The following is a 16,731-nucleotide window of genomic DNA, read 5'->3' as shown; positions in this document are numbered from 1 at the left end:
ATTCATTCCATAAAAGTGTATATATGTTCACTAAAAGACGCATTTTTCTATCAAAAAATGTTATAAGTATCCGTTCATAAAAAGAATCTTAATAAGATAAGTATTTATCTATTACATTTATTATAAAATAAATAATAAAATAAATTCGAATAAATAATAATTAAAATAAAATGTACGCGGACCACGTTAAATCTTTTATTGAAAATAATTAGCAAATTAATGATTAGTTGATCCTCCATTTTGGAACATGTATCTAAGATAATGCCCAAAAGTCCCAATGTTTTTAAGTCGTAGTTCTCACATATGGTCTAAATGAAACACTGGCTATAACAAGTAGACAATGAATTCCCAATGTTTTTAAGTCGTAGTTCTCACATATGGTCAAAATAAAACACTGGCTATAACAAGTAGACAATGAATTAATGTGCCATTCACATTTCTTGCACTATTTTCCTCTCACATTTCCTCCCCCATGCATTCAAGTTGATTTTAATTCAGTGGACTCTAGTGGAAAACAAAGAACACCAAAGACTACACCCTATTTTCTTTTCCGTACATGTTCTGCTTCTGCTTCTGCTTCCCAAGTCCCAACAAACAAAGTGAAAAGAACTCTCTCTTTAATCCCCCCTTGCTATTTTTCTTGCCTAAATTCAACCTAACCAAACGGTCCAAACCTAGTCCAAATTATTCCAGCCAAGTAGTAGATTCTTGTTTAGCATTATAAAAATAAAAAATAAAAAAGTTGTAGATTCTTAGGTTTAAAATATTTGAAGTGATTGCCACTTGCCATTGCCATTGCCATACTCAACCATACGCCCATACCTGGCTTACACCGGATGTACATCTCATTCTTTTCATTTTTTTAATCATGCGTAAACCCATTTAACTAATCGAAGTGAAATTACTTTTGAGTATTGTGAGGTTCACAACATTTACACCAAAATTTTACAACAAATCCAAATTGGCCCGTGGTTACTGGGTTAAAAAAAAAAGTAGAAAATTATTTTGGTTATAATATTTTTACAACAAATCTTAAAAAGTAAGTTGTTATTGATTATAATTTAAACTCACTACTCAAATTACTTTTTTCTCCTCCAATAGCAGTCAACAATTTAGAATTTTTTGTGAAAATATTGTAAAAAAAATAATATCACTAGCAGATCAATATTAAAACTAATAACAATTTACCATCCCATGATCAACTTAATTTGTTACGAGTAGATTTCAATTAGTTCAATTAATAAAATCTATTATGGTCGAATAAGAGATCTATAGTTTAATCATAGTCAAGATAAAAAATCAATTAGTATATTAGTCTAATAATAAAAAGTAATTATCAAGAACGAATACCATTCTTTCTCAAAAAAAAAAAAAGTACGGATACCATATATTAAAATTATCTCTAAAAAAAAAAAATTTGATGCAAAATTATTGTAAAAATAATTTTGCTAGTTACTTTTTTGAGAGACTATTGGTATGGGAGATGATAAGAGTGACCCCAACCAAAAAAAAAAAAAAAAAAAGCAATGGCAAAACAGTAAATGACTGAAAGAACACAACACAAGTTATATATAGGCAGGTGGTATATAAATTATGTAAAAGAGAACGTCAAAAGACAGACAACGTTTGTGAACACGCAACCGTCGAAGGAGAGAAACAAGTGGTTGTTTTTTATATTTTTCAGTACTACTATCCGAGGGTGAAGAGCACGCGCCAATAGAAGTACGTGGGGACGGTACAATTCCAAACTCTCTCTCACCCTCCTCACTTTCCGCGAAGCTGCACGTGTCAACGCGTCACGCTGAGCTGGTCTTTGACAGCACACGTGGCGCATTACCACCGGTCTAAACCACTTCCCAAATATACCAATCTCAGCCGTCCGTATGATCCAACAGAACCCAACATCACTTCTTGTCTGACCGTTCGTGGAAGTTAAAAGGAAAAAGAAAAGAGAGAAACAACTAAGTCAGAGACAGAACACACCCACAGAGAGACAGAGAGAGAGAGAGAGAGTTTTTCAGCTCCTATACCATACCAGGTATTTGTATTTTCTTTCTAATTCAACCGTTTTTTAGTTTGCTCTTTTGGTTCAAAGCTAAATTTTAGAGTTTCATTTACTTTTACTTCAATCTTCTTTCTTTTTTTGTTTTTGTTTTTGTTGGGGTCGCTTTTACTGTGTTGAAATGGTAGTTTAACTGTATAACCGTCATCTCAGCTTTGTCTTTCTAGGGTTTTAGCTTCATGGGTTGGTTTTAATTATGGGTTCTTGTTTGAATTGTTGTTGCTCCTCTTTTTTTATTTATTTATTTATTTATTTTTTGATGTGATGAATTCAACTTTGATTTTGAGTTTGGTCATCTGAATTACTACTTGGTTGACTTGGGTTTTCTACTTTTCTTCTTGTTTTAAAACTTTACTAGAAAGTTTTTGGTAATTTGGACTTGGGTTTTGGAATTCTTGTCTTCTCAATAAGTTGGTCTACTGTTTCTATACCCTTCTTTCTAATTTATTTTTGTTTCCTTTTGTTTTTGTTAGGACTTTAAATTCCACAATTTAGTCAGCAATTACACATTAATATTATGCCTTAACTAGACACCCTTGAATTTTAACAGAAATGGATAAATTCTATTGTCTGCTATCTTTGGATGTAGTCCTTCTCAAATGGATGAGTCAATTGACAGTGAATTTTTGATGTTGAAGTGTGTTTGGATGTACAGAATAGGAAAAACACATTTAGTGGAGTTGTTAATTGTGATCGGGGCTGTGGTGGTGTTGGAACCAGCGGTATTGACTTTGGTGATGGTGTCGTTGTGTTTGAATGTTGGACTCGTTTTCTTTTATGTTTGAGAAGGTCATTTAAGAGAGCCTTATTCATTAAACCTTCCTTACAGATCATTTGAGTTTCGAAAGCAAAAACTGTGTCGATTTAAGTGAATTGTTGTCACCTTTTTCTCATTTTAGACCTTATTTTGTCGCATTACTAAATGTAATAAACCAAAATCCTAGCTTTGAAAGAATTTAAGGTGTTGATCATCCGTTACTCCCTCTCACTTGTAACCTCTTTTGCATCCGATTATGTGGGCCATCCAAGTTGATGTCATTTTTGTTATTGTAATTATTATTATTATATAGAGAAAAAGTTTCCTTATTTCTGTTAGATCTGCTATTTGATTTGTTTGTATTCTTTCTTTGTCGTGAGTATACCATCGTAAACACGTTGCATTTTTGCTATCAATAAAACTTTTATTACCGATCAAAAACAAGAGAAAAAGTTTTATTTTATTTATATGTTCGAATAGAAAGTATTCTGTTACATTTTTTTAAAAATGGTTAATATATAGAGAGGGAAAATATGATTTCATTTGCTTTATCTGGATATTTTATGATTTTGTCAATTACACGATGGCTGAAAGAAGCATGATGTGATTGTCCACCCATGGGAGTATTTAGCAAACTTTTGTCCTGAAAAGGTGATCTTTCTCTGCATGGATGGCAGCATTGGAACAGACTATTAAATTGGACCGATCATCAAAAGAAAATGAATCAATATCAGTTGATAACCCAAGTTGATATATTGGGTAAATGAGATGGAGAGATTGTTGATCACTTGCTATTACATTGTTTGGTAGCTAGGTGCTCTTAGATATTGGTCTTCTCCTTCTTTGGGGTGTGGTGGTGATGCGGATGCCACACTCAATTGTATAGAAGTTTTCTGCTTGAAGGTGTGTTATAAAAAGTGAGAGGTTTGTTATGCTTGTAGAGTAGCACCCCCTTTTTTCATTCGGTGTATGTATAGGAGTAATAGGACATTCGAATGCATAGAGTCAATCTTTGGCATGCTAAAGATAGCACTCTTGAGGGAACTGATTTTATTAGGCATTCTAGCTTGGTAAGAGCATCTCCAGCAAATTAGGAAAATTTTTGTAATGTTTGGAGAATGAACAGTGATTTTTACCTTTTAGTTACCTACTTTTTCAAATACATTTTCCAACAGATTCTCTATCCCATTATCTATCTCATTTAAATATTATTTTTTCATTCATTATTTATTCTTTTTTTAACAACTACACATCTTCCAACATTTTTTTATTCAATACCTGATTATTATAATAGAAAAAAAAAAAACACTTGAAGAATGAATAGTAGCCCATCAGACTTGATGAGTTACTGTTCATGAGCCAAAAAAAATTCTAGGTATAGAGAGTCCATTGGAGACTATTTTTATGGTGTCATTCTCTATTATAGAGATTTTTATGCATTTAGCTACACCATTGGAGATGTTCTAACATGTTCTTTGGCTTGGTTAGTGATGGTTCTGGCTATGATAATTATGGTGATTAACTAACTACACCTAACTAATTTATACTAAACTTTCTTGTGTTCTCGGTGATAAATCTAACATAGATTATGGATCTGCTAGTTAATTTTCTTATGTGTTAATTACTGAAGTTCTATTTACAAACATTGACTTTAAAAGATGTTTGAGTGCATAAATACTATACTGCATGATTCTCATTGTTTCTAATGGTTGCTGAACATCTGTCCTCTTTATCTTTATCATTTCCATGATCCAGTCTCTGCTTCTGGTTTGATTGTTTGGAGGGTGTTGTTTCCCCACTGATGTTCCCGAATCAAGGTTGCGGTACATATCAGCAGTTCAGATCAAATGCCATCACTAAAAATGAAGCACAATTTGAGCATGCACTGTTTAAAAGAAAAATATGGTCTTCCTGTCTGCCAAAAGTCGAGTAAAGTTTCCAAAAAATCATGCTCATATGTCAGGATTACTGAACAAACAGCAGAATTTGACACCTGTATTCACAAATGTCAGGATGGTAAGCAACTACACCTAAGATTTTTTTCTCTCAAACAATGTGTAGTGTATTTAATATGAAGGTTTCAAGTTCTCTATTATTGGCTATCAACAGATAGATATCCAGTTTAGGTTTAGTTTGACCAATTTGATCACCAAGGGTGGACAAAAATCTGTTAAATCGTGTGACATCGGTACTTCGTTTCAAAATAACATTTTAAGAACAGAACCGTGTAATAGTAAAGCATAGATAATATTGCACAATGTTAGTGTCCTGTTATATATCAGTGTGTGTATGTAATATTCAAAATTCAAAAAGTTTTGGCATGCTTTGAATTTAAAGGAGATAAATATGAATGCTTTCAGTCTTCACTCAACTTAAAGAATAAAAGAGCTCAGAATAGCAGTAAAAGTTATCAAAAGCAAAAAAAAAAAAATGCATCTTTTAAATGTTCCCTTAGTTTCCATCATATTTTTTTTTATATTGGTAAGTGACATTAGCAACTTGTGGTTTTTGAATCTATGTCCTTACTCTCCACTCATTCTTATAAGAGGAAGAAGTGTCATTTTTGCCAGAGCTAGTTCCACCAAATTCTAATCCATTTCTTTGCCCTCTCCCCCCCCCAAAAAAAAAAAAAAACCCACTTTGAAGAAAAGAAGTTAATTACCTTTTTATCAATTGTGGAATAGTTACCTATCCAAAAAAAGAAAAAAAAAATCAGTTGCGGAATAGTTAAAATTGTTTGTGTGATATGTTGGTATTTTGTTCTGTTTTGTGTTCCACTGAATACAACCACAGTTTGATGTTAAAAACAATGAGTTTTATTATTTCCAAGCATTATGGGCTGACTGGGTTCCTATTTTTGTTATTCATGCATATTTCAGTTTGTTTTTGTAATTAGAGATGCATTGTTAATGCGCCTGATCGTTCTTATAGTTTCTTCAAGCACCCAAGTGCCCATTGAGAACGTTGAAAGCAATGAAGCTACAGACTGTGCCGAATTACCTAATGAAGAAACTTCTCAGTTTCAGAAACAGCCATCATTCTTTGTAGATTCTGCAACCATTGAAAGAATGGTAAAATTTTTATTTGCAAAGACCAGACTGTTATTTCTTTAATTTGCCATTTTGGGATACCCTTACAGTAGTTATTAAATCAGGTTGAGATACATTAATTGTTTTGACCAAAGATGATTTTTCTTTGTATTGTGACCCTTTCAAATCAAACACATGAAGTTGATGCAAGTGGAGCACACTAGGTGCATGTGGAAGCTGTGATGGGTTTATAGATATATGGTTGATTGCAACTATTTATCTAGGATTTTTTTTAATAAGTAAATATATATATTTTTCTATAAGTAAAAAATTTGAGAAAGAGGGAAGTGTGGGGAATAAGTAAATATTTGTGACATCTAGTGGATTTAATAATATCTATTTGAGCTTGCTCCTCCTTGCCTATTCGCTGTTGAAAACATATGGTATATCAAGTGGAGGCCACAAGTGTGGAGAAGTTATTTTCATTGGAAAACACGGAAGTTCTTGTTAGATATGAGGTGTGAATGACAAGGAGGCGAGTATTTCTTACCTCTCCCTGGACCTCCTTGCGAGTATTGTAGGTTACCTTTTGTTGTTAAAGACATTTTGAAAATGACTGGAAATTCTATTGTGCCGTTTTGTATGCATATAGTTATTCAGATAACAAATAAGCATATGTGTATATGTACTTGTCAAAAAGATAGCATATGTGTCCTTATTTTAAGTTTTAGTTATGAATTTTGTCCTCCATGTACTGCTTCTATATCATGATCTTATTGTGTTCTATGCTTCTTTAATCTATTTTGGTGGTAAGGTACCAACAGTGGTGGTTCATTAATTTGCAGGAATCTACTCACAATTCAAACTTAGAGACAATTTTCTCTCCTGCTTTGGAGCCCATTGAAAACGATACTGAACTAAAAGCTGACGGTGATACAGGTCTGACTTGCAACTCTGTTGGTTGAAACTAAATAAATCTACTATATTTTATGTTCTCTATAGGTGGGAATGGTCATGAAAGACTTCTAGATGTGCTTCTGAAACCCCAACCAAAGTTGAAGAACAACAATTACTTTTTATTAGACACTTATTTGTTTATTTTGAATACAACTTTACAAATCAATATGGTATGCTGAGAGTAAAAAATAAAAGAAAAAGAAAAAAGATAGGAATTAAACAATGGTGGAATGTTCATTTACCTGCCTATATTTCCATACATCTGCTTCATTCATGTGGACCAAGTCTCCCAATTTCTAGTCACTGAAGGCTAGATTTTGCATTTATGTTTTGTTAATTCAGGAGAATTCTTTCTTCTTAAATGGGGTAATAGAAAATCTGATTCTTCAATAATGTTGTCTGTTTGAAGGCATGGAAAACTGGGTCATGCATATTTTGCAGCTTTTCAAAACCCTGACTAGTATAAAAGAAATTATTGTATTTTTCACTACTTTCAATTGCTAGAAGTAATAAGAACATGAATTCCAAGCTTCTTCATCTGGAACATGAACCCTAACTTGCTGGGAACATGCTTTGCCTGGAACAATATTGTTGCAGCTGTAAATATGGTTTGTCTGGAACATGAACTCCAAATTGAATGTGATAAAGAAATCATAAAAGATATGCATTTCAGCTCCTGTTTACATACTTTAACCATGTCAAGTTAGCAACTTTTACATGCGTTTTTGAAGAGATTGTATCTGATACCTGATCTTTTTTGTAAATTGCTTTAGGGAATAACAATGATCCTGACATGCCAAGGTTGGGAGCTGATGACAGTGATGATAATAGAAGCTCATCTGATTATCAAACTTGTGATGTATCAGATTTTTATATATCTGACATGATTGTTGCTAGCTTACCCGTCAATGAGAATGCTTTTGATGGTGATATTGGTGATGCAAATTTTTTTCCTAGTTATGATTATGCTGAGCCGAGTATGTTGTTTGATGTGGCTGAGCAATACATAATGTTGCCTTTCCTTGAGGAAACTGTGAAAATGAGCGATATCAATGATGCCCAATCTGGTGAAGAAGCCTTAAATGACTCAGATAATAACAGCTTGTACCTAGCAATTGATCAGATGAGATCCTGCAACCAGGGATTTGATGTTAACTCTGACTCAGATCAGGCAGAGTGCTTTGATCCGCAAGTTTTCATAAAAAATTTACCAGAACTATCAGATGTGGTGTCAAACTTTCAGGCAACTATTTTGCCAAAGGAAACTCAGAACAGTAAAGCTGTAACACTAGTACTTGATTTGGATGGTAAGGAAATTGAGTTATATATAGTTGTTCCCTCACTTATGTTATCCTGAATTAGTTTAACATGATATCTCAATTTCTCCTGGCATATGGTTTGAACTTTAATAATTAGGGATTTATAAGTCCAATTCATTCACTTGTACTGCAACCTGCTAGTAAACATCATCTTATATGGTCAAATATTTTTGCATTATATAGATGAGTACTTAATGACACAGTTATTTTCCACAATAAGTTGATTAAACTCATTTGTACTGTTGTTATAGGATGCATCCAGTAGATGGTCATGTCACGGTATCTATACTTGGACATAATTTCGAATTTTCTGTAGCAGGTGGAGAAAAATTTTTATACGTTTCCAATGGTGTATTGTTCATCTTCGTAAATCCCAATTGGCAGTTTATCATTAAAAAGATGAAAATCAAATTTAAAAGCTAATGAAAGTGAATATAGTGAAAACTCAAGAACTCAACAGATTATGTTGGTCCCAGATCTGGCTTTGAAGATCCAACTAAAGTGATTGGCCTAAGTGATACAATCCGGAATAGGATTCGTTTTTGATCATCAAGCTTTTTTGGTTTGATTCTCAGATACTGTGCACATTGCCTGCACATGAGAAAACATCCCAAAGCTCTGAAGATGACACTGTTCAGTGAACCTCGTTTATTTCAACTGACTTGCTTATTGTTACAAAAACTTTAGTTGACTGCTGGACTCATTGAGTTGTAGAAAGCACAAAAGCAGGCATTCAGTTACACGTTATGTATAAGTTGATATGTTTGTATGTATGTTTTTTTTTTTACTGTAATATGATCTTGGCATAATTTGGAGTTCATTAAGAGTTTCTTGAAAATTTACTTTTTCCTTGGGTAAAGATTTTCTGAATAATGAAATTTTCTTTTCAAACCAATATGGGATAGAGATTTAATAGATTCTTGATAATCTCAAGTGAATTTTGTTAAAAGAATATATAATCTGAGCCTCCGTTCTCATGGAGCTCTTACATTGTGGTTCAACTTGGAATCTAAGAGTAGCACTTAACTTTAACATTTGTTCAATGTAATTATATTGTTATTTCTTTTGATTTTTATGTTTGGTCTTGACTTTCTTATATGCAGAAACACTTGTCCACTCTACATTGGAACACCGTGATGACGCAGACTTCACCTTCTCTGTTTTCTTCAATATGAAAGAGCACACTGTATATGTGAAACAGAGGCCTTACCTCCACACATTCTTGGAGAGAGTTGCGGAGATGTTTGAAGTTGTTATTTTTACTGCAAGCCAAAGCATCTATGCAGAGCAACTTCTTGATATACTGGATCCAGATGGAAAGCTTATATCTCGCCGAGTTTACCGTGAATCATGCATTTTTGCAGATGGCAGTTACACTAAAGATTTGACAGTTTTAGGTGTTGATCTCGCAAAAGTTGCCATAGTTGATAATTCTCCACAGGTACCTCACCTGCCCATTTTATCTCAGTAGTTTGGCCCTTAGCTTGGTCCCTTTTTTTTGGGTCACTTCTTGAGATGTTGAAAATTTATTTTAGTGGTGTTAATCATTAGGTTGATATTTGTGTTTTCAGATTATGTTAGGGGGTATCAACTTAGATTTAGTTGGACTTTCTTAACTCTTGAAGGTGTACATTTCTTCAGAGATAGAGAAAGAATTTTTTTTAAAGGGGTTTTGGGGGGGGGGGGGGGGGGTGGGAATTGCTGACCCGAGGTCTAAGACCTGGCATTTTGTTTGATTCCATGGCTTGACGTAAGACAGTATCTTCCCATCATCTGGTTCAGATATCCACAGTTCTGCTTGGCACTTCTAAGAAATTAAGTAGTAATTGATGAACTTTGGAACTTATGGAAATGCATATGTCTAGGCAGAAAATTCATACTAAAATCTAGTAAATGATATGTCCGGTAAAAATCTAGGAAGGCAAAGATTTAAGTGCTAGCCCTTGGTATGAATAAGGTCTTCAGAACTTACTTAATATTGACATGAGAAAACAGTGTATGTTATCCAAAAAATAAAAGGGTGCACAGAAAGGGGGGAAAAGAAAAAAGAAAGACAAAAACAAAACAATAGTTGTACCTGTAGGGTAAACTCCTGATTCTGATTGTTTAAGCCTTATCTCATTTTGATCATTTCAGGTTTTCCGGTTGCAAGTCAATAATGGGATTCCTATAAAGAGTTGGTTTGATGATCCGTCAGACTGTGCACTAGTTTCATTACTTCCTTTCTTAGAGACCCTGATTGATGCCGATGATGTCCGTCCAATCATTGCCAAGAGATTTGGTAACAAGGAATAAGAGCCCCTTTTCTTTCTCATTAGCTTGAATATAGCAGCTCCTTGTCCCTCCTGTCTATTTTTAAGCAAAAATTTGGCTTCTAATTTAGATGCTGAGTTCCATTTCCTCTTTGAGCTCTTGAAATAATTAGCTATACAATAAACTATTTCTTGCCTAATTGTTGGGTCAGCTCTTGGTGTTTGTTCCATTCCTTTTCTCCTCTTAGCTGACAAGTTTATGGAGTGGTTTCTCTAATTTTGTTGAAAGTTAGTCTTATAGATTTTCTCTTATATATTTCAAATGTACAGTTGAAGTTGCTATTTGATCGTAAGGAGGTGTATATGAATTGTTATAATATTGTGAAATATAATTCTTGCAGCCTGCTGCTTGCTTTCCTATCCTCTGACCTGAGGTTTTCTTTAATAGTTTTTTTATTGCTCTTTATTATTCTTCCATCTTTTATGAAGAAATACTGTCAAAATATGCTTATGCTAGTAGTAAGAGGTTATCTTTTCTACTTGTCTATTCATTTCTACAAAATTGTTTGAAGTTTTGACTGTTAATTCATTGTTCATTTTCAAAAATAAATTAGGAAGTACATTTAGTGGGATTATAATATCATTAATATGAACTATCTTTTCTTTCAGTCACACTTATGAAATGTATGGTGAATTCACAAGGAAATGCTTTAACTATTTCTAGAAACTCCCTGAATAGATGATTGCTCATGGGAATCACAATTAAATTTCTTTCAGAAGCTAGTTATCAAAAACAGAATATCCCAAAAAGCAAAGGTAAACTAAGATCACAAAAAATTGATGCTATTCCAACTATCCAGTTGACAATTGCATGGTTACCTAAAGGAAATTACTTTGTAAGTTGAAATTTGAATCATAAAACAGTGATTAAAAAGTACAAGAACTTATCAAACCCAGTTTAATAAATTCTCTTACTTATCTGGGGGAAAAATGTAAACTAAAATTCTGATAAGGTTTTGGAGACCTGTTGGGTGATAAATAATATCTACTTTGTTGGTTAAAGCTGAACCTTCATTTTCTCTTTGTTGCAATGTAGTCTTTTATTTTTATTTCTTTCCCGTTCATATCTTCAGAAAACCATCTCCTTAGCTTTAGGTTTAATTTCCTCCTTGCTGCTAGTATTACTCCAGTTTTCTATAGCTTGCTCTTGGACAGGCATGTTTGTGTAGGATGCAAATGTGGAGTGATTTTGAATTAGTTGTATAGCTGGAGTAGTCTGCAAAGAGGGGGATCTTTATGAGCATATCAGTCTAGTTGTAACTAGTAAAATATATTGACTTTTAACATATTTCCATCTCTGCTATATGTGCAGCAAGTCAGTAATTTATTTGCTAATTTATTGATAGTAATGCACATCCAATAATATTTAGTTTGAATCAGGACTGCTCTTAGAGTTATAGGCCATTGCCTGTATTAATAAATTGAATAGAAGACATGGAGTCATAGAATTGGAATTAAGATTAGTTTAACTAAGTTGAAAAGATCTCATAGAGGTAGTTTTGAGAGGAAACTATGTTCTTTCTCAGGAGGTTTGGGTTTGAGATGTTCTAATGCTTGAAGAGGTTAAATTTATGCTTTGATTAAGAACTCAACTGACTGACCTAGCACCCTCAACACCTAAGTTTACCTTACTAGTTGACATTACCGGGGGGTGGGGTAGTTTACCTTACTAGTGAAATTTCTTAGGAGGCTACCTGTGCTGAATTAGAATCTCCTGTATTGGATGATCTGAATTGTGAAAACCTTTTACGATTTGAATTAGAAACTTATGAGATGATATATGGGCAAAGGGTTAGGAAAGGTAGTACTCTTGATATGGGGCTATGTTTGAATTGGTGAATTAAGAATTATATGAATGGAAGTGGTTGGTCTGTTGAGAGACACCATTGAGCAGATTGTGAAGAGAAAAATGGTTTGAACTTGTTAACTACATTGAAGAATGGGGGAAACAGATGATGAGTTATGGGTGTATAAATTACCTGATTATCGCTGCTTGTCATGATCCTGTGCTGTATATAATAATCCTTTATACTTTCACAATTTTGTATGCCTTTTCTGCAGGTCATTTGAAGAAACCTAATAGAATATCTGCTAATGGCAAAAATAGTAGGTACGTAGAGATTTACTGCTGCTTACCTTTATCAGAAGTTTGTAGGTAATAGGTATTTAACTTATAATGCATTTTTCTAACAATTTGTTTGTCTTTGAATATTTGAAGCAACATTGAGAACAAGTTACTTTTGTATTCTCATTTGGAGAAGATTAGATTGTTGCATATTTTATTTTTTTGTTGTTCTTTTGTATCCTTTTAATCCCTACAGTTTTGTTGTTTCTTACTAACCAATGGCTATTATTTATGTAATATAACTAAGAGCATTTAGCTACAAGTTTTTCTTCTTCTAACATTAAAGATAGTAGTTCGATATTTCTAGTTACAAGCTTTATTCATTTTGATGTTGCCATTGCTTGTATGATTCAAATGGTGGCTTTACCCTTTGTAATTTTAGATTTTAGTGCTTTTTATTGATATTTCTGCACTTTTAGGATCAGCTTATTTAAGAAAAAATAATCATTATTTCCACCATTTTCTCCTTGACATACATGGACGAAGACTGTTTGAAGTAACCAAGTTTCTATCCAGTTATTCTAAATAGCAATATCATTTCAATCTGTCCATTAAGTGAATTTAGTACAAATTCCATCCAGTTAGCGCAAAAATGTTTACCATTTGATGTGATTTAGTAGCATTAAATTTCAAGAAAGCAAGACTTTGCCAAGGTAGGCATATAAGTCCCAATTCTATCATTAACCCAAAATTTTCTCCCCCTCCCTTTTCATATTTGTCTGGAACTTAAATTTTGTTTGGAATTCCAATTTTCCTTGAGCACTCATCTTAATCTAAGGTGATCCAGTCTAAAGACTTGGGCAGGAATTGAGGTACCTAGAATATTAATAAGTGGAACAAGTTGTGTGCTAATATTAAATTCTGTGTAAGCTTGTTCTTGGTAGCCAAGGAGTTGAATATCTTTATTATCTACTTCCTATCAGAATGCCTTTTTTTTTATTACTATTATTTTGCACTGTCAATCTAGGGTGGAACTACATACTCTACGTAGGAAGAGATGACTGTGGCTCTTAATTTGGGTCACAAGGTATGCTTAGCTTAGGAGTTAGGCTGCTATACGGAGCAAGCTACATGTCTTTACTCTTGACAAAGGATAATTTTTTTCATAGTAATAAATGATTCCTATAATTATGAATTTGTATTTTTTTTTCACTAATGGTTTGACAGTTTGAGATATAAATATATTAATATATTATAGCAAAAATTGGCAGGGAAAAACTTCAAGTGAGCAGTATTGATAGTGCAGTTAAAAAAATGTGTCTAAAGAAGTAATGACATAGTATTTTTTTTTTTTTTAATGATATGGAAACTTTTTTATTATTAAAAATTTACGCCACTCTTTTCTGGATAATTGGGTTGTTACTATGGGGAGAGAGATTTGAACACCGGAATGTTATGGATGCATTTGGAAGCGCCAACTATTTAAACTATAGGCTTGTGTCTTACACATAACATATTACGTATCAAACCCTATTTCTATCCACACACACACACACAAAAAAAAAAGAAGAAGAAGAAAAAAAAAAAGGTCATGAGTCCGAAGTAGGGATGGCAATGGGACGAGGCGGGGCCGAAGGGTGGGGACGAAGTAGGGATGGCAATGGGATGAGGCGGGGCCAAAGGATGGGGTCTTCGTCTCCACCCCGCATGGTTTTGTCTTGTCCCATCCCTGTCCCGCTCCGCATGACGGGGAATACTCTCACCCCATCCCCGTCCCTTGGGGCCCCGCGAAGCCCCATCTCACCCCGTAAAACTCTACTTTTTGTTAATTTGCCCTACAACTAGTACAATTTTTTTAATGAAACTTATTTCATTAATAAAAATATACTTAAAATTACAAATTTATCCCATCAAATCAAATCAATTTTTAGAAAAAATTGAATAATATATCCAAGTGTTTAACAAAACAATCATAAAAATAAAATTAAAATCTCATAGTATAACGCATAACAAAATAAAGACAAAGAATCACATTGGATAGAATAAAATATGCTAATATTAATATATTTGTTTAAATAGTAGGGTTTTAGGGTATGAAAATTTTACAATTATAACCCCTAGTAATGCGGGGCAGGACGGGGAGGGCGGGTCTAAAAATTCTAAACCCATCCCCACCCCACTGCCTTAGCGGGGCGGGGAAAACCCGCGCGGGGCGAAGCGGGGAGGGGCGGGTTAAGCAGGGCGGGAAAAAATTACCATCCCTAGTTCGAAGTTATAATTTCTCTCGTTGGAGCTAAATGCCTAAACCCCACCTATTACTTTTATCCCTTGTATGCCGAGCATGAGAAAAAAGAATTTCATGTAGAAGAAGTCTTAGCAATGAGGCCCAGATGATCAAAGTTCAAATGAGAGTTTTACAAGAGTTATTGGACTTCCAAAGCAACAACTTTGGTGCTAAAACTCTTGCCTTGCTAATGGCAATGAAGTCTAGTGGGACTTGCGAGTTGTGAGGTCCAAATGATAAAGCCCATGCACAACACCTAACCTCTGCATTCAGCAAAACCAAAATCCAATACCTAGACGGCTAGACCAAAAAAAAAAAAGGTGCTACTTTGATCCCTACATTCGGGTAATAGTCAATTTGGTTAGTGCAACGACTTCACATGCACAATTAGCATAATATAGCTAACAAAATTAATTATAAATTTTTAAATAAATATTAAAAAATTCATATCAACATTTAAATGAAAATAATAATAATTAAAAATAAATAAAAAACATAAAGAAGGCAATGGAAAACTCTCATATCGTTTCATTACATTTGGTCAAGAATGTTAGGCAAAGGCAAAGCTAAAATGCGGTTCGTACAATTGATATGTAACCTTCAATATTTGCAAAATATTTTCTCTCAAATAAGAGATTTGAAATTTAAATTCGTCTACATAAAAAATCTATTGTTGTTTTTAAAATTCTATGTATTTAAAAATACTATGTATCTATCAAAACATAGGTTTTTTTTTTTTTTTTTTTTTTTTTTTTTTTTTTTTTTTTTTTTTTTTTTTTTTTTTTTCATAAGTGAGATATTTGGGGCCGTTTGGTAAAGGCATTTGAATGGTGTTTGTGGGATTTAAATGCTCAAACACCCCCCCCCCCAAAAAAAAAAAAAATTTGGGGGTTAGTTGTTTGGTGTACGATCTCTCTATCTCTCTTCTATTTTTTTTTTTTTTTGGTGGATTTGGGGTTTATTTCAACACAGTTTGGTTGTAGATGTATGTTCTGCAATGCACGTGAGAAACCAGGGCCGGCTCAATGAATTTGGGGGCCCTAGGCGAAAGCTTTAAATGGGGCCTTTTATTATATTTAATTATAAATTCATATATTTTTTTCAATTAAAATTTATTTTTCTTGCTTTTTGAGAGGCAAAATTACTAATTAAATTTTTGCATTCAAGTTCCGCTAACATTTCCTTTTCAATTGGTAATATGGCTAATCCACTTAATCTTTCTTGTGTCATAGTTGATCTTAAATAAGATTTTATTAATTTTAATTTTGAAAAACTTATTTCTACGGAAGCAACTGTAACAGGTATAGTTAGTAATATTCTGAAAGTAATACATGCATTTGGAAAAGATTCTAACCTTTTTATATAATTTAGTACATTAATTGGAGAGTTTTCATTTATTTGCAAAACTTTTTTTAAAACTTTTAGTTTTGAAAATAAATCTAAACCATCAATATCGGAATAAGTTTCATGTGTGAGAAAACATTCAAGATTAAGGCAATTTTTTTTCAGACTATACAATTTTTTGATGGGATATTATATAATATTATATAATATATTATTACTATTTGGGACCTCTTTATCAATGGGGGCCTTAGGCCACTGCCTAAGTGGCCTATAGCTTCAGTCGGCCACTGCCTAAGTGGCCTATAGCTTCAGTCGGCCCTGTGAGAAACATTATCAAAAAAAGATTCATAATAAACAAAGTTGCAATTCACGACTAAATTTAATTTAAAATTTATAGAAGATAACAGAGTTGTTTGAGGACATTGAGAAAGGAAAATGAAAATATTAGACATTTGAATGTAATTGAAGCAGTGTGATAAATGATATCCAAGATGCAGGCGGCATATTTACACACTTCAAGTGAACTATTTATGTTGGATTTCCAAATCAATCTTCTTCCTCTCACTCCCTGATACAGATTAGGAAAACATGTGAGAATACTA

General features: G+C 33.3%; 1 protein-coding gene across 3 annotated transcripts in view; it reads left to right on the top strand.

Moving 5' to 3' along the window:
• LOC126726397 (uncharacterized) overlaps window positions 1-10,796 on the top strand; it is a 99,688-nt gene extending 88,892 nt beyond the window's left edge. Inside the window, exons 2-8 of one of the 3 annotated variants that reach the window (XM_050431653.1) lie at window positions 2,003-2,038; window positions 4,575-4,835; window positions 5,751-5,890; window positions 6,694-6,787; window positions 7,579-8,112; window positions 9,228-9,565; window positions 10,261-10,796. In XM_050431653.1, the coding sequence (XP_050287610.1) occupies window positions 4,667-4,835; window positions 5,751-5,890; window positions 6,694-6,787; window positions 7,579-8,112; window positions 9,228-9,565; window positions 10,261-10,419 (1,434 nt within the window). In that variant the 5' untranslated portion in view covers window positions 2,003-2,038; window positions 4,575-4,666 and the 3' untranslated portion in view covers window positions 10,420-10,796. Of the gene's footprint in view, window positions 1-2,001; window positions 2,039-3,581; window positions 3,723-4,574; window positions 4,836-5,750; window positions 5,891-6,693; window positions 6,788-7,578; window positions 8,113-9,227; window positions 9,566-10,260 lie in introns of those variants that run through there. The other 2 variants (XM_050431654.1, XM_050431655.1) reach the window with 2 other exon arrangements.
• The last annotated feature ends 5,935 nt before the right edge of the window (window positions 10,797-16,731 follow it).

This window comes from Quercus robur, chromosome 5, assembly GCF_932294415.1.
Source record: "Quercus robur chromosome 5, dhQueRobu3.1, whole genome shotgun sequence".
Classification (NCBI taxonomy): Eukaryota; Viridiplantae; Streptophyta; class Magnoliopsida; order Fagales; family Fagaceae; genus Quercus; species Quercus robur.
Note: the sequence above shows the minus strand (reverse complement) of the source record. Positions and strands in the feature narration are given on the sequence as shown.